Below are 19228 nucleotides of genomic sequence, written 5' to 3' on the forward strand. Positions count from 1 at the left end.
CGGAGAACAGCAAAAGATCTACAGAATATTATTTTCTCAAGCATTCCATGGACACATTAACACGAATGGAAGAGATCATCATTCACCTGCTGGAAAAATCTGACTTTTACGCAGTGAGAATGACTAATCAAATTTAAGACAGCATCCGTGGACAAGGTGAGCATGAAAATTCAATTACAACATGCTGGGATGCATGCTTTCCGGGACTATGATAATTATACAAGCCATTTGTGGCACTAGCTAAGAATGCTCAGACATCCAAGCAGTCGCCAGGACAAAAAATTAAAGAAATATATAAAAATCCCTCCAATTTATTTTTCTAATCTAATTTTTTGCCCGTCACCCCCACCCACGTTTATAATACAAAAATGAGACTTCCCGCAAGTAATGTACGTTGGATCAAGAAGTTGTCGCCACTACAAGGTTTGCTTCGATCTGCCGGCAGCAGGTCTTGCTCAGAGGTGCAGATTATGATCACCCAAAAGCACGGAGAGGATCAGGATCAAAACCTGAGAAAGCGGGGATAATCTGATTGCCTTTTGATCATAAGCCTCCAGCTTGTATTTATCACAACACCCCGACTTCATCTGGCACATGCAATTTCTCCATTGCTGACTGTCAATTCACAAGCAAGCTATTAGCAGGATGCCTATACTTCGCCAAGCAAAGGATTGGACCTACTTCCAGGGGTTAATGGTACTTTTCTGATCATGTGAGATTGATAACAAGGATCACTTATGTGAAAGCGTGAAACATATGATGCAATGTTTGCATGAACACCTTAGCTACGAACAAGAAATTCTACCCCTTTTTTATGAGAAGACAACGAAAAATGCACTGGATTCCAAAGGAACGGGGCAACAAGTTTGTAGTCATGCTCAAAAAGAAAGCGATGGCAGGGGAAGAAAAGCTCGCTGCAGCAATGAATGGACATTTGGGATCAGTTAAGCAATAACCAACAAAAAATACCTTAATAGCAGCTACATCAGCCTCAGGTGGTCTTAGATCAAGTGCAACTCCGAAATGAAACATTGCCTTGTCATGTCTGTTGAGTCGCTTGTAAATTTTCCCCATCAATGCATGGACACTGCTCTCACGAGGTGCAAATTCTTTTAGCTGCTCTAGGTGTTGTAACGCTTCATCAAACCTTTCAACACTCGCAAGGATATTGGCTCTCTCGAACATAGGGAGTGGGTTCTTCTCATCTGCTGAGATGGCCTTCTGAAGTATATCAAGTGCTTCATCATTTCTCTGCCATATGGTGGAACAATGAGCCCAAACAGCACGTTTAACAAGGTTATAAGCAGGAAACAAGTTATCAAATAGGAGGTGTATATGAATTCACTAGGCATAAGATCAAAAAGACAATTATAGAGGAACGGGTGACATTATTTTCACATGAAATGATATCATGAAAAGAAAAGCAAAAGTATTGCTAGCAAAAGTCAAACTTCTAAAGTTGCTCATATAGGCCAGAGAGACCAAGCACAGCTTTGTCGATAAAATATGATGTCATTATGGTAGGTGATGATCCTTTTGTCTTGAGAAATTCTTAAAAGTTGGACCAGTGATTCCCTCATGGATCAGGTGAGAGATGGACCAGTGAGTAAGAGTAACCTAGGACCACTGTCGAAACCCATTAAATGTCTCCAGATAGAAATTTTGATGTCATTATCAAGAATCAAAAGTAAGATGCCTCAACCACTTAGCGTGCATACAGCACTTTCTCATTATTTAAAGTACTGCAGCAATCTGATGTAAAAATCCTAAAAATTGTGCCAGCTCATTATTTAAAGTACTGATATATTATCCAATCATTGCAAACACACCTTTAAAGCATGCAAAGCCATCCCAAGATAGCACATGAGAACAGATGAGCGTGGATTTATCTGGAAAGCACTCCGAAAGTGATGCTCAGCAAACTCGAACTTTTCTTGGCGAAGGTATATCATGCCAAGGCCATACCATGCATTATAATGCCTTGAATCTATTCTAAGCGCCCCCTGGTAACACTTCACACCATTCTCAAAATCCTCCATCGACACATACCTGTAAAAATGATTTAGAGTTGCTCCCTAAGCAATCAATTTTTTCATCCAAAAGATTAGCATTTAGAGTTGCTCCCTAAGCAATCAATTTTTTCATCCAAAAGATTAGCATAAAGTCTGAAGTCCATACTCATGGCCGCACAGTGTCTGTCCATAAGCAAACCGTAGGTCCAGATGAACAGCTCGCTGAAAGCTTTTTAGTGCAGTTTCATGATCCTTCTGCAAGCTATAGCAATTTCCTACAGCACACCTGCAGACAGCACATGATGATTACCAATATAATCTGGAATTCCACAAATCAAGGTCAACATTATCATTGGAAGCAATTGTTGAAAGTGACAGTTTATATGGAAAAATTTTTACAATTTTTTTTTACATATCCTTTGAACTGTCATAACATGACCAGCACCATGTTTTAAGATTGAGAAAGCAACATTCTTATAAAACAGCCATAAGATTATTCAAATGATGAAATGCATGTTTTCAAATACACATATTGATATATTCCTTTAAAAGTGTCCCCATTTTTAAATTTTAGTAAATGAGGTGACAATTATTATGTTAACCCACCATATAAAAGATTATTGTATTATCAAATGTGCCAACATATAGACTGGCACACAACAATGTATCATCGTTGTGTTTCCATCACATGGTCAAAACCGACTTCCACCAAAATGACAGAAAAATATAAAATTCGTCATGAGGGATAATATTCATGGAGATGACCAAGAAGTCGGGTGACTGCATTCAATACATGTAAGAAATAGTTAAAGAATCGAGATGGTGTCACTTGTACTTAAAAGAAAGCACATTCAAAGGAACAAAAAACCCGCAAGCTTTTCAATGCAGGTGAGAGGACTAGGGTCAACCTATGAGGAAAGAAAAAAAAAATGAAAATAGATTAAGACCCTCTTTGAAAGCCAAAGGTCATAGAATCTCGGAAAACTGATGTCCTGCTATCACAATTCTCATCAAAGGGTTCAGGACAGATATACATGTAGTAGCCCTTCTGAGGTCTCAACTACAAGGATTAGAAATTTCTTGTTTAGAGAGCACAGCGGTAAAAAAGGGGGGAAAAGTTATTTGATCCTGTATAAACAAATTTCACCCTTCTGGTTATTGTACTCAGAAGTTAGAACATTGATTGCATGCAAAAGCAAGTTCTTTTAACTAGGCATTAACATGCATACAAAGTACAAACATTAAACAAGTAAACAAAAAGCAACAAAACCAAGACAGAACCATTGTCACATTAAACGGGTACGGGTATTATACGGCAAAGAAAAAAACGGGTATAATACGGCAAAGTTATATATCTCGGAAATAAAACGGGAAAAAGACGGCAAATTTTTAAAAAATAAATAAATAATCCTGATAATTATATAAAAAGAAAGTAAATGAGAAATTAAAAAAAAACAGAGAAATTGACTAGATAAGCAACAAATTAAAATTAGATAATGAAAACTAACAGTCTAACAAATGCATAAGCATAACTAACAAATGCATAACTAACAAAATGACTAGATAAGCAACATGCATTGATGCATATGGCAACAAGAAAAATGCAGGGGAAATAACTTAAAGTCTTAAAAAGAGAAAAAAACAAACCAAAACAGCTAAATCGAACATGGAAAGAGAACCTGTCACCGTTCGAATGAAAAAGAGACTTCAACCGAATGAAAACGAGATGGAGACAAAGGAAGTCGAATCTCGAATGCCCTCCTCTTCAGCCGGATGAAAACGAGAAGAAGACGATCAGACCAGACGAAACCAGCTGAATGTCGAATGCCCTGCTCTTTAGAGTTCAGATTCTTCAGAATAATCTCGAACGCCTCTCTGTCTCGAACGGTCGAAGAGAAGACTCACGAAGAACGACGGAAGAAGAACTCAGAACGTCGAAGACTCACGAAGAAAACTCGTCGATTTCACGTTTTTAACCCTAAGCCCTCTTTTGCTATGTGAAAATACTCTTTTGCCACTAAAAGGTCGAACAAGTTTGAAAAAAAACAAATGTTTTAAACAATATTACAACTGTGCCATTTTCATTCTTGGACCGTTAAAGGAAAACGCGAGACGCGTTTTATACGCGTTTTTTAAAATTTGCCGTTTTTTTTAAAAAGACGCGTTTTATTCCCGTTTTTTTCAGCTGATAGCGTATAATACGCGTTTTTTTCAATAGTCACAGAACACAAAAATGGAAAAAAAATGCTTAACAAGAAATAGCAGTCATTGCAGCAAAACACAAAACTGAGAAAGTGAAAAAACTAACGGTCAAATATGAACATTTACTATTTAAGCATAAAACACAAAAATAGAAGCACCTGTGCTATGAGTTGTTAGTTGAATCGCTTGCACAACAAAATGAAATACAAACTCAATAGTGCCATGAGGAAGTGCGGATGGCAGAATCAAAGCCAAAAATAGATAGAAAACAGCCGTTTTGTCGGAAAAAGGATAGAGAAAGATGCAGACGACAATACTACTGAAATAGGGCAGAGAAGTCTTCTGTTCCACTCGAAGACCCATCGCACATTGCAGCCGGAAGTTGTTCAACCCCCTCAGTCGCCGAAAATAACTTTCCATTCTGCTAGATGCTCCAATCAGCAAAACCCACGCAGGGGAAGAGCGCACAGGAGGAGAGGAAGAGGGTATACAATTGTGCCCTAAACCTTCTTTTTAACATTAAAAATTTTTAAAATAAAAAATATCAAAAAAGGACGAAAATAGGCTTGACACGGTTTGACCGCACCCAACTCAAGTCAAACGCAAGCCGAGTGCGTGTCCAAAATGGACGAAAATGATCGGGTGTGGTCAGCCGCACCCAACTCTTGTTGACTTGTGTTGGGTGCAAATCCAAGCCACACCCGCACCCGAGTCATGTCGACACGGGTGCGGCAGTCAATTTGCAGCATCCGTGTAACTTAGGGTGTGAATTGAAGCTGGTCATGGGCAAGCTAAAATCCACCAGAATAAGCTCCCAGGACAGTTTTGGGTGGGGTTCTTACAATTGATATCAGAATTACATTCAACACTCAGATGCAGCGTCCAACTTGCAACTATGTGTTCCTTAAATATGGTAAATAATTAATTCTTTGGGAATGGCTGGGGAACAGTTCAGCTCGGGCCACAACATTTTGCACATGCCTATGCAGCTATGCTAAATCAAACTCTTCGATATGAGAGGCGTTCAAGCACTGCCAAATATATTAGGCAATTAGAATTGTTTACTTATTCAAAGAAAAAGTACCTGCCATAATTGAAAAGTGGAAACATGAATAAACAGAAACAGATTTCAACTTTCAACTGCACTAAAGGGCCTTGAAAAATAATGAAAGAACATGTACGTCTATGATAAGCATCCTAATGATGGGTGACATAACATCCTACTAACGTATTCTGGACCTAACAAAACATTTCATGAGCATCAACAACATTATCAGATGGGCTATGCTACCAGCTACCTCTAGGTCTTGATTCCAAGTTTCTGAGTGAGCAGCCCAAATAATTAAAAGAATCAGTTATTTTGGGCCAGCAAGAAGGTATCTGATTTCCTGTTTTCACATTCTTTTATAGCTAAATGTTCCATTTATATTGTACTGCTTTTAAACAAAGCACCTAAGACTCAAAAGACTTATGTGGATATCATCCTTGAGATTGAAAACAATGACATTGATCGTCTGTTATCCAAAGTAAAAAAACAAAATGTATCAGAAATCCATGTGGAAGAAATATTGACAGCTACCTGAATTTACCAAGTAAAAAGTGCATACCTACTCCACTAAAACTTTTCCAAGCATCATCAATACTTAACAATGTTCTACAGGTAACTGGTAGAAGTAAAAAAAACAATTCCAGCACCAATTAAGTTTAAAAACATACCAAGCTTGAGGTGACAACCGATCTACTGAAATTAACTCTTGGGCCAAGTAGCTCAATTTCATGTCTTCCTTTAAATGCTGCACACAACACATGAGATGAGTTAGGAAAATATTATGAAAATTCTGACTATAAGGAGGTAAATGGCAACAATGTAGTATGGGCTTATTGAAAAAAACAGCTAATGTGGAACTATAGAACACGAGAGTATTGACCACATTATGAAAGTTACAAGGAGCCATAGTCATGGTAAAGTGTTTAAGTAGACAGCACATGCAAGGATAGTCAGATTACTGTTCCGAGTCTCTGACCGATCTGGCTGACTGACCTCAAGGAAGGCTAGAGCAGGGAGACTGGAAGAATTTCACTCATTGGCATGCTGAGGGGCTTCACTCAGGCAACAGTCAATGTTGAAGGTTTTCAAGGACATAAACAGCACAGCAATCCAGTTATTTGAAGCAACTGAAGTAGACATGCTTTTCTAGAGCCCATACTTATGCTGAAAAAAGTTGGAGTGGAGGCCCTAACATTGCAAACGATATTAAAAACCAAAAAATAATAGTAAAGGAATGGCCATTTTGGTCAAGATGATAGCACATCTTTCAAGCCCAGAGTCTCCCACTAATCAAGGTAGCAAATTTCACATGACATGGATAAACTACCATGCATAGCATTAGTGAAGTCCTCTGATCTCCATTTCGCTTGTAGGTTCTAGGATGATAACAAAAAATAACAAGATTCTAAAGCACCAACGCTTCACGTCCAAAGAATCACCAAGTGTGAGATTATGTAGAATACCCAGACACTCTTGTAAGCTTTAAAATATAGTCACAAATAACATCTCGGAGTTTTAAACGGTGAGGTTTTTCTCGGGTATAATACGGCGAGCTTAAAAAAACAAGAAAATAAGTGAAACTAATAACACAAACATCAAAAGATAAGTAGATTTGCAACAAATAAAAATTAGAAAATGAAAAAAAACTGTTTCACATTAAAAAACTGAAAAAAAAACACGAAAAAAAAAGTTAAAAACGTATTTTTTTGTTTTTATTGTTTTTTTCAAAAAAAATGCGTTAGTTTTTTAAGTTTTCAATGGCTAGTTAATTTATCGCATTTTTTCGGAAAAAAAAAAACGTGTTTTCTGTGACTATGTTTAAATGTACCGAAAGGAATGGAAGTGGATGAGACAACCATAGCAACCATAAGTGGACAGCAGGATACATAACAAAAAAGGACTATACAATTGTAAGCACAAGGATCTTACAAATAGTACAGTAGAGTAAACATCCATTTCATCTAACATGTAAGGTGATACACGGCGAGCCCAACTGAAGGCAAGTTCCGCCTCTAAGTAATTGACCATCTCGTAATATGCTTTTCCAACCTGATGGGATTATACAAAGTGAGTTTAACATAAGAAACACATTATGCACTTCAACGTAGTGTAAAAAATCCATGAACTACATGAACAGAATTAACCTGGCAAAGAACCCATCCAGTAGCATATTGCTGGGGAGGGAGTTTGAGAAAGGTCTCCACTGCTTCCTGTTAGAGGGAGATGGGACGGATTAGCTTGACATAAAGTTTTTGTGTTGCAATTCACAACTTCTCACTAAACATCATGCAGCTTCACACCTGGCATCTATATACTCTAGAAAGTCTATAGCCTTCACCAAGTATGCGAAGCAGACCAAGAAGCTCCAGAGCTCCATCACTGAACTTTGAAAGATTTGCTGTTCCTGCTGAAGTGTTTGCTCTGTCCCGATCATAAGGCTTATCATCACATACAACTGAGAGAGAGCATGCAATATCATCTGGGCCATTGTTATCCATGGTATCAGACCGCCTCACTGCAAACATGAAATGTATGTAAGTGACCACAAATTTCTGCCTCCAATGAACCACCTTCCAGCACAATGGGATGGGAGCTTGTTAGGGAAAAAAGATGCACCACAACGAACCGCGCCTTGGTGTACATGCATCCACCTTAGTTGCAAATAAATATCACATAATGACTTGAATAAAGGACACACTTAATAGTTCATACCTCTACAATATTAGTTTTATGTTCCAAGGTCAGATGCATACCAAGATTTAATTGAAATTCTTACGTTATCGTACCCTTTCTCGACAAAAAAAATTAAGAAACTGATAATCTAACACCGCACATGCATGCATATGTCCACATGTGCATCATGCAAATACAAACATGGGAATGCCAAAACATAGGATCAAGTCTACACATGAAAATATCTACATTCTTTAAAAACACCATGCCCAAGCAAAAGGTCAAACAGAACAGATGGCATTGACACCACAGAATAAGGCCATGGTACATGTCGGAATGGGCAATCAATCCTGTCAAAGAACAGGATGTCTTGGCAACCTCATTAAAGCAAAGAGAGACATAGTTAAGGAGCATCACCAGGATTATTGTTGGGAGCATGATTATGAAGTAGCCAGCAGTGCAGTGAAAAAGTTCAGCTGAATTTGAAATTTTCATGCCCAATAATTTACTAAAAGGTGTTATGCATCACCTTTATCGAAGTTTTCTGAAACCCATGCCTGTCCCTTGCGAATAGTCACGGATCGCAATGACGAGTTCATCTTAGAATAATATCCTCCAATAAGTTTGTTAGAGGAATGATTTGTTCCATTTCCTCCAAAATGAGCACCTGAATTTGCATGATTAGTGGCATCACCAGCAAGTCTCGTACTTCTTCGAGGCGCTGAATCTGAGAACAGCCTTCCAGGAACCTATATGAATATGTACTTGTAATCATTACAAGTGACTAACTAACCCATACCTTCCCCACACATCACCAGCAATAGTGCTTAACAATACGAGAAAATTTATAAGACCCAGAGAAACTATAAATGGATTCATGAGCTCAAAATATGACACTTGACATTGTAGAGATCAAGGGAACAATATTTTGCCTCCCCCTGACTGGAAAGCACAAAATGTTCAAAGGATTGGTATAAGAAGAGAGACACGAGAATGCACCTGAGAGTAAGTGGCACGAGCAGAAGTTGATCGAAAGCTCTGCACTCAAGTCCAATCAACATAAGAGAATAAGGACTCCGAATGTTGGAAAGCAAAGATGAGATGCAAAGATATTCAAATGAGAAGACATACAAGTACGGCAGACAGTGGAGGTTTAACATGAATGAGCAGATAGTGAAGGTAATTATCTGGAATCTGGAACCGAAAGGACTTTGAAGGGACAAACGGACAAAAGATCCGAAGGTGTAGAAGGTAAAAGATGGCAGCCATAGCAAGCCAACAAACTTGAAATCTAGACAGTAGACACTCCAGGAGGTAGCAACTTTAACTCCCTAATCATTAGGTAGGTGAAACTACACGATTCCCACTCATTGGTAAAAAGTGCAAGAGTTTGAAGTCAAAAAATTAAGGGCCCCGTTCAGTATCAAGACTAATAACCAGTACAGGTAACAGACCTCTTGGCAAGTGAGAAGATGTTAATGCAACAGACGAGGGAAGTTCGATGGAATGCTCTAGGTCACAAACAACATAGAACAAAGAAAAAGAAGTTAGGAAACCTTCCGAAGTTTGCCTTCATCCATCAACTTTCGCCTAGGTGCCTGACCAACTGCATTAGCAGTAGATTTTGGAGAAAATTCACCACTAAGTGAGCTGATGTTCTGCTGTATATGAACATTTCGATAAACTGGAGGTGGAGCAACACTTGCTAACTGCAAAGAAGTTGGAGAAAAAGGAAGAAATTATAAAACTTATGACCACACAAAAAATCAGAACATGGTCAGACTCCTCTTGAAAAACAAAAGAAAAATGTAACACCACCACCACAAACCAGAGCCTAATCAGCTTAGAATAGATAACTCAAAATGCAAAATAATGCTTTATGAAAGGAACATAATCCCTGAGCCTCCAAGAATCTCTTCAATACTTGGCAGAAATCACCAATCAGACATGTTAAAACTTCAAAGTGAGAGGAAAGAGAAAATATAGAAACATGACAAAGCTACATAAATAAAATTTATATGTCTAATCTTTAGTAGAAGCAACAGGAAGGACACCTAAGTCAGGATAACACCATATGCTGGCACCGTGCCCCAAGTGACAAAATTTTATCAATACAAGCCAAAAGAATTATGAGTTTCACATTTTCTCCAAGCAGATCATTATTCTTGGATGGTGGAATAAAGACATAGAAAACAGCCACATGTATCAATCGCAGTTTTCAACTCCCACCAATCATGCAAATTTCTCCAGAGTTGAACCAGTCTCTTTGCTAGTCGTCAGACTACCATTACCTGCTTACAAAAAAGATAAGAGTCCACCACAATATACTCACGCATGCTTAAACACTGGGGTTTCCTTTCATAAAAACCTACTTTGCATCGGTTAACATCAGCCTTATATACTAAGACTGAGACCCACAGGTCTATTTAAAAAAGTGACCCACAGGTCTAATCTTTAGTAGAAGCAACAGGAAGGACACCTAAGTCAGGATAACACCATATGCTGGCACCGTGCCCCAAGTGACAAAATTTTATCAATACAAGCCAAAAGAATTATGAGTTTCACATTTTCTCCAAGCAGATCATTATTCTTGGATAGTGGAATAAAGACATAGAAAACAGCCACATGTATCAATCGCAGTTTTCAACTCCCACCAATCATGCAAATTTCTCCAGAGTTGAACCAGTCTCTTTGCTAGTCGTCAGACTACCATTACCTGCTTACAAAAAAGATAAGAGTCCACCACAATATACTCACGCATGCTTAAACACTGGGGTTTCCTTTCATAAAAACCTACTTTGCATCGGTTAACATCAGCCTTATATACTAAGACTGAGACCCACAGGTCTATTTAAAAAAGTGACCCAACTCTCTATTCGATGCTATTTATGTACTCATGCTTTCTTCTACTTACATTTGACTCCCCCATATTTACTCAACTCTATCACTCTCATAATGGCCAAACACTCCAGCTTTCAGTGTTTGAACCAACAGCTTGTTTGTTATGTCCAACATTCTCGAAAACATAACAGATAAAGGAGGCCATCCAACATATTTGGCAATAAAAACCTAAAAATTCATCATGTAAATGGGAAGCCAGTTATAAATACAAATTCATGCACTACTCTGATCAATAACATGGGAAAAGAAAACACTTGGGTACCTGGCTTGACACTGGAGAAGGGGTATTAAACGGAGATGTATTTGTCGAGCCAAAATTTATTTGTTGACCAACATGTGCTACTCCTATCGCTGCACCATGCAGGTTACCTGCTGTATCTCTTACATGGCTCGCATGTGATTGTTTTAACAATTTTGGACTCATTTCATCAGAACTGGAAATTTGATTGCATGTTAAACTGTGTTCATCAGTGCCAGTCCGTAGATTGCAACAGCCTGAATCCATGTTAAAACAGTGTTGCTGAAGGCGAGGAATAGCAGATTCCCCAAAAACTTCATTTGCATCTTCTGCAGCACCTGAAATGCCACAGAAAATTTCTGTTGTAACATGACCAATTTAGACGATAATGCTATTATCACCTACTAGTAGATGAAGGAACAAATGCACAATATTTAGACCTAAACCAACTTATAAAAGAAAAACACAAAATTGACAATAATGACCAGAAATCTTTATCCTTGCACAAAGAATGTTTGAAACAATAAAGGCTAACCTAAAATGCACAGCTCCTCATATGCAGCCCACATTAATGGATCCATGGAAAGTGCTTGCATGAAGTGTTCAACAGCAAGCCTCCTTCTGTCAGTGTACCTAAGGAAAGAGAAAGATGGTAAACATAAAAGTTAAACGAAGAGTCTGCTTTGTGCTTTTACATGTATTAACAAAGAGAAGGCCATTGTAACTATTGGAAATGCACATCCATCAAAGAAGAACATTAAAAGGGTGTTTGATAAAAGAACGTTGTGTTTTTAGAACACCAAAAACAAGAACAAAATAATCTTGCTCCTGGAAACACAGTGTGATTATATCCAGTTTTTTATTGTTAAAACTAAAAACAGTGTCCATAATCACTTCATGTTTCCTGAAACAAGAACATGGTGTTCTCCTTCTAGTAACGTGTTTCAAGAGCACAAGATTGTTCTTCTCACCAAATGCCTTCTAAAATGACCACAAAAAAATCGGGCTATGTAGACGGATAAGTCAAAAAGTGCATGCAGCACCCAGAACAAGCCACTACAAAGGCACACTGGATTGTTGCATGAACAAGGGACATCTTAGCCAGAATTTATACTATAAAGGAAGGAAGAGAGAGAGAGAGAGAGAAAGAAAGAGGACAATTCTGTTCAAGAATTATATATATGCTAGTTCATATCCATGAGCCTGTAGCACCAGATACTTTCCATGCATGTATAATCATAACTACAATAATATAAATAAAGTATTTTTCAAGTGAAACAGCAGTTTTTCAAAAAATACAAAGAGACCTGTCACATTTTAGAAAGGAATAGATTTCTAAAAAGCTGGCAGAACAATGTAGCTTAGATCTCAGAAGAAAGCATCATTTTACTTATGGAAATGCCACAACGAGTCCAAATAAAGCTAGAGTATCATTTTACTTATGGAAATGCCACAACGAGTCCAAATAAAGCTAGCTCTCACATAAAACTAAGCATGCATAAACTGCCCAAAAAGCTCGAGAAATAAGAGCACAACATTTGTCAACCATCATATAATTCAAGTTATTTTCCATCCCAAGAGAAACAAGAGAAAAAGAACCAGGGAGATGCAAAAGAGCACTTCCGACAAAACAAAACCGAAAAGATTGGACTAATAAATCACAACTTAGAAACATATCACAATGAGTTAAAGGTGCTGGAATTGAACCTATATATTAGTCCAAGTAAGTAATGACCAGCAGCTCCATTTGGAACCTACATGAGGCAACAAGAAATAATTAGCAAAAGCAAGCCTTTCCTGTGAGATACTTATAGCTTGTAAAGAATCTGACGCATTTGCAACCAAAATCATCCCATTATTAGTTTGTTGGTACCAAAAGCTTCAGCTTTAGTCAATTTGTGAACCATGTTTAAAGCTTGCAAAATATTAATGAGCTCACCTATGCCCCAGGAGTATATGATACCTAAGTCTGATGCTTGCATTATGCAACTGGAGACATTTCTGCCAAGAATGACATGATACGACCACTCGGCATTTATGAAATTTGTAATTCAATAACATATATTGAAGCTAGACAATTTAAATCTAAGATTAATATTAAAAACTGTGGACATTATCTAGGAAAAGAGAGTGTGCATGTTTTATCCGCTTAAATTCAATATCCATGTTGCCTATCCATATGTTTCCTTTAGGAAAATAAGCTATTTGAATTAGTTCCACTCACAGACGTTCTGGAAAGCGACGGTTAAGCCACTTTACAACTGACACATGACCAAGTCAAGAACCACATGAATGAACTGACTCAGAAGAGAAAATAAAGTACAAAGACAGGCAAAAAATGGTCGAAAGAAACAGCCAATACTGTCCTTTAGATTGTCAAATTATAAGGTTCACATTTTATTATATTAAATCATATAAATTATATACAATAATAAGGATATTGACAGGTCAATTTCATGTGAATCTAAGAACTACCAAATAAAACTTACCTGGGTTTTAACTTTCAACTTTGATACAGAGTTAGGTGGAATTTTCAAAAGCTAACCCAGATCCAACTAGCATTATCCAATGTTTACATGTAATCAGGTTGATAATTGATATACTAGTTAGATTCAGATGAATAATGGACTTGAATTCAAAATGCAGAGCAAACCAGCGTCTGAACATCACTTGCAAGTCTTTCTTTTTAACAAGCCAGAGAAAATCAAGTTCGAATCTGGTAAGTAATCAGACAAATCCAACCATTCACAGTCACTTTGATGTCAGTAAACACTAGCTTATACTGGTTCCACATGCTTGCTCAGCCACCCTCTAGACATACTGGTCACTTCTTCCATGGTTGGGTAGGGATGCGTGTGTGCATATATATACATTGCCCACCAAAATGGTACCACCATATTCACCACTCACTTTCCTTTTATAAAAGTGGGTCCCAGCCATGCCATTTAGCAAAAGAAGTCCATCACCAATCTTCAGAAGTCACAACTCTAACTTCTTAGTCTGTTTCTCCCCTCTCCCTCGGCTCACTAAATGTAGTTCAATAAAGGTGATCTGAGAGAGAGACTGAAATAGTAGCAATCTCTTATATATATATAGACACACACACACATGTGCGTGCATATACACAATAAACTAATTCCATCGTGGGATAGGTCTAACCAGACCCTATATTTTTTAAAGGCTTCCTTGACAAAACAATTGTGCAGATCTGGTCTGAACGTTAAGAGCCACACAAACTGACATAACCATGTTCATTGGACATGTATGATGACTTTTAGAAGCCAATACAATCAGGCTATTGACACTAAAAAACTTAAAAAGTCCATTTACACATTTAAAAAGCATAACCTTTTTATGCATTCATATGTTTTGGATGTATTACATCCATAAGTTAAATTGCAAAAGAAACGAATAAAGTTGCAGGAATTGGTCTAACCATTCCCAAAATGAAATGGTTAGACACACACACACACACACACATATATATATATATAAATAGAGAGAGAGAGAGAGAGAGAAAGAGCGAGATCAAATTCACTTTGGAAATCATAACAGATGATACCTCATTATTTGGCTCATTTGGAGGACATAATGCTGCCTCAGCTTCACGAAGAAGATCCATTTGAAAGCATGAAATTGCAAACAAGTAGCGGCACTGAGGCATTTGAGTTCCTTCAGAGTTTAATCAAAATTAGACATCAAAAAATTGTGTTACACTCAAAATAGGCATGTAGACCTGTCTACAAGACATATTTGAAGACAAAGAACTCCACTGCTACATAAACCCGCAAAGATTCCAAAATGGAAAAGAGCAATGTGAGTGAAACTACCTTTCAAAATATGGTAAGCACGGTATGCTTGGTTGTTTTGCAAGTAACATCTTGCTAGAAGTTGTAAATTTGCCTAAACACGAAATATAACACTAGAAGTTAGAAATTATCTTGTTAATGGTGTGCGCTTAGGCAACCTAGGCATGCTCACTGGAAAGAAAAATATCATGTAGAACCAATCAGAAACAGATACACATGCTTGTGCTAGCATGCAGCAAAAGGTAAAGCTTAGTACAGAATACAATCAATGCTTATTGAAAAAATTTAAACTGCATGAAATAAAATTATAACACAGACTCTTCATAAAGGTTGAGGATGTAGGTGCAGCTCTGGTGCAGCAAAAAACAAATTGCTTTCTTTTTTGTTGATTATTAATAAATTTATAGCTTGTTAATCGCCATGTTTGTGGACAATTTATTGCTAATTTTATTTTTTTGTGGACAATCGTACATACATAGTACATACATACATAAGGACAATTTATTGCTAATTTTATTTTTTGTGGACAATTATACATAAATATACATACTTACATATATATATAATTGAATGATGACTGGCTTTTTAGAGTCACTCAGCCCTCTAATCAAGACCGTCAGATCCATCATAATATACGGTTAAAAGAAAAACAAAGAGAAAAAGGTGATGGGTATTTTTGTCATCTAGTATTAGTTCTCACCTTTTTCTCCATGTATTTTCTCTCAATCATCCACCATATGCATCAGATGGACGGCCCTGATTAGATGGCTGGGTGACTCTGGATAGCCAAGGTCACCACTCACACACTCATATATATATATATATATATATAAAACCCGCACTTATGTTTTTTCTGAAGCATCCTCCACCTGCACCCTGTGACATAGGACCATATACACATGGATCGCGATTTTGGTAGCCATTAGAAAACCAAAATCTTAGGTTCAAGCTTATGTATATACGACCAGCCAAAAAGAAAGCATGTATGCCCAAAAATCAATGTCTAAAAAAATGAACAGCATGAGGTTCAAGCACTTAGAACACCGTAGTCAACTATCAAAACCTAAAGGATGTAACGTAAGTACCAGTACCATACGGTTCATGAATCACACTTTCTCAATGACATACTTTACGCAAATACACTCAATAACATTTACAAATTGCAGGTAGTAATGACAATCAATCCAAAATAGTTTAAAACATGCTATAATGCAGACAACTTTCTTGGTCACATGTATGCATGTCAAACAGCTTAGCAGTAGTATCTGGATCAACCAAACATGTGTTACACGATTCTGCTCAAAAGTCAACAATGCCTCAAGGCTGATTCCCTTTATGTCGTACACAATGTGGCAAGGAGAGGCTCGCATCAAAATAATAGCATGCATTCCGGAATCTCATCAAGATAAAATGATAAAATAACCCCAGAAAAAAAAAAAGTACCTCCGATGGAAACTCAGCACAGAGGCGTTCACACAAAAATGTAGCGTTTCGATGCATGTAAAGGCGAAGACTACCATTTACACACTCAACCAGTATTGGTTCCATGCTTGATTTGTCCTTCTCACTGAAAGGATCCATACGTCTTAACCACTATCTCCAATGTTCAGATTACATTGAAGTTTGAACTAGGAAGATGAATTTTCTTTGTTCATGGTCGGAAAAGGAACTCCAAAACAGAACATGAAAATCTTTAACAACGGCATCAATCTGCCTAGATTGAAAAGACTCAGTGGCACGGTAGGATGAAGAGCTAAAAGAGACTTATAAGCTGAGCAGGCAAATATACGGCAAGCCAGATAACAAGTGGTGGCTGAACAGAGACCTGCAAAAAGCAGAAGAGTGTAAATTTCAAGGCCAAAAAACATAAAGAGAGAACAACAACAAGTCCAAAGGCTTACTCGCGCACCAACCTCTTCATAAATATAAGAAGGCATAGCAAATCATTCAAACACGTTTATTAAAAAAAATCAGCTCCCAAGAAAATCAGAACCAATAAGCAAAATAGTCCTGCGGCTCACTTCCAAAAACTCAAAAAAGTTACAGAGAACGTGGGTAGCAAATATATGAAAAATATCTTAAAGTGGTGCCAAGCTGCAGAAACTTCATAATGAACCAATTTGCTATGGGGGAAATCCAGATAAATATTATGGACTTCGTCAAGTTCCACCTGCAAAACCAGAATCATAAAATGTAGGGAAAATATCGCAGAGAAGAGATTTCGCTTCTAAGCTACCCATTAACCCAATTGATGTGGAATAACGTTAATGCGATCAAGTCGGCGCTGAGAACAGTTCTCATCATCAAACCCAAAAAAAAAGGAAGAAAAAAAAACTAAGGAAAAACCCAAGTAAAAACGCTTAAATCTGTAAAGGAACACGATAAAATAAAGAAACAGAAAAAGGAAATACAAAAAGAATCCCAAAGCGCAACGTCTGCTCCTCAGATACCAAAGTGGAAAATTCTTGAAACCAGAAATCTTGATCACCGAACTGACTTAGAAAACCCTAGGAAACCAGGACAGCAAAATCAGAAAAAACGATGAAATGAGAGAGTGGCGGGAAGAAACAGAGAGGAAGAAAGGCCGCACCTAGAGCTGGCAACGGTGTCCCACTGATTCAACGAAGGAGAAGGGAAGTGAAACTCAAGTCGAAGAGAGAGAGGAGGAGAGAGAGAGAGCGGAACGAAGAGAACCCAATAGGATTTTTGAACTACTCGAAATAATGGCACTTGATAAGAACTCATTCAAACAATTGATCAAATCCCCGACGGCTCCTTTCCCAATGGAGTAACCGGGGTCGGTTTGGTTCTAAACTGGATCCGTGGTTCCGATACAGATACTGCAGTGAAATACCCCGGGTCTATTTGGATCTGAAGTGGATCCATGGGTCAGATATGCCCGCTGTTTTTGAAGGGGTTGTTTGGATGACACTTTTTCAAAACCAGGTTATAGGAAAACCAGGTTTTGTGTAAACCTGGTTTGCCTGTTTAGATGCAAACATGGTTTTTGTTTAGATGACAAAAACCTGCTTCTATATGAAGCCTCTAAAAATCAAGTTCAGCTAAATCATAGCAATCACATTTATAACTACTTCAATTATTATAAAATGCATAACGATTTCATATATGCTACTAAATGAAAACAAGAGAATCCATGAATAAAGGACTTATAATAGTACATTTACAATTTATGAATATTTAACAATCCTACCCAAGTTCTTATTTTCTTAAGCATAGACATAAAACTGTACCAAAGCATGCCCGAACAAACGAAATGTTCATCACAAAAGTCAAATTTACATCGGGTGAGGGAAACAGGTTTTGAGCGAAACCCAGTTTGCCGTCATCCAAACACGATGGAAATGAATCTATGATGAGAGAATTTAAATACCATTACCAAGTTTCCATCTATAGTTGAAATTCAAAAACTACATTGAAGCCGAGGTCATGCAACCACAGTCATAAATGACATTTCGGAGTTTTAAGCGGTGATGTTTTTTTCGAGTATAATATGGTGAGCTTGAAAAAAACGGAAAAAAATACCGTAATTTTTTAAAAAAAATTTAAAAACTAAAAATAAAGAAAAAATAAAATAAGTGAGAAACTAATAGCACAAACATCGAAAGATAAGTAGATTTGCAACAAATAAAAAATAGAAAATGAAAAAAAAAACTATTTTGCATTAAAAACTGAAAAAATGAAAAAACACAAAAAAAAATGCATTAAAAACACGTTTTTTTTGTTTTTAATGTTTTTTTTAAACACTTTTTTTAAAAGTTTTAAACAGCCATTTAATTTATCGTGTTTTTTTTCGAAACTCAACATAGAGATCAGCAGAGATTATATAGACCAGAATGACAAAAAAACAGCAAGTAGCATAATAATTGGGACTACAGAAGTCCCAGAAGTACCACGAGAGGAACATATTGAGACTCTCCTCTTCCATCTACGACAAAAATCACAACGAATGCATCTCTCTTGCATTAATGATTAAGCATGTTTGCTGTAGAAGTCATTTAGTAAGTCCACATTCTACTTTAAGATACATATTTCAGTAGTATCATCTTGTCGATTGGAATAAGAGAATATGAACATAATTGTTGATTTTGTATTTAACAATTCAACATTACACTGTGTTGCTCGAGAAAAAAATGCGGTGTTCATTAAACATGAAGCCATATCAAACATGCGCTTCACAAGAAGCTATAGTGGTTGGATAAATGTGAGGCCGCCAAGTAGACCTAATCGCATTAATTGAGTTACAAATAAAGTGGGTACTACGTTACATCAACCTAGCTTTAAGCTGTACATCACAAAAGAACAAGGAAATTTTCATTTTCAAGCG

General features: G+C 37.2%; 1 protein-coding gene across 3 annotated transcripts; it reads right to left on the reverse strand.

The window, feature by feature from the left end:
* Nucleotides 1–4: 4 nt before the first annotated feature.
* On the reverse strand, nucleotides 5–17592 carry LOC116248856 (cell division cycle protein 27 homolog B). Of its 3 annotated transcripts, XM_050075752.1 has the most exons (19): nucleotides 17474–17592; nucleotides 17295–17390; nucleotides 16327–16708; nucleotides 14905–14977; nucleotides 14637–14746; nucleotides 12782–12828; nucleotides 11610–11707; nucleotides 11099–11412; nucleotides 9492–9644; nucleotides 8935–8973; nucleotides 8465–8684; nucleotides 7563–7777; nucleotides 7407–7472; nucleotides 7192–7311; nucleotides 5931–6007; nucleotides 2179–2298; nucleotides 1830–2049; nucleotides 970–1251; nucleotides 5–615 (listed from the first exon to the last, which is right to left on the reverse strand). In XM_050075752.1, exons 3-19 carry the CDS (start codon nucleotides 16462–16464, stop codon nucleotides 568–570), a joined length of 2340 nt encoding a protein of 779 aa, XP_049931709.1. In that variant the 5' UTR covers nucleotides 16465–16708; nucleotides 17295–17390; nucleotides 17474–17592; the 3' UTR covers nucleotides 5–567. The 3 variants fall into 3 exon arrangements, with proteins under 3 accessions (XP_049931709.1, XP_031477725.1, XP_049931710.1); XM_031621865.2 differs by lacking the exon at nucleotides 17295–17390; XM_050075753.1 differs by lacking the exon at nucleotides 8935–8973.
* Nucleotides 17593–19228: the final 1636 nt, after the last annotated feature.

This window comes from Nymphaea colorata, chromosome 2 (assembly GCF_008831285.2).
Source record: "Nymphaea colorata isolate Beijing-Zhang1983 chromosome 2, ASM883128v2, whole genome shotgun sequence".
Lineage (NCBI taxonomy): Eukaryota > Viridiplantae > Streptophyta > Magnoliopsida > Nymphaeales > Nymphaeaceae > Nymphaea > Nymphaea colorata.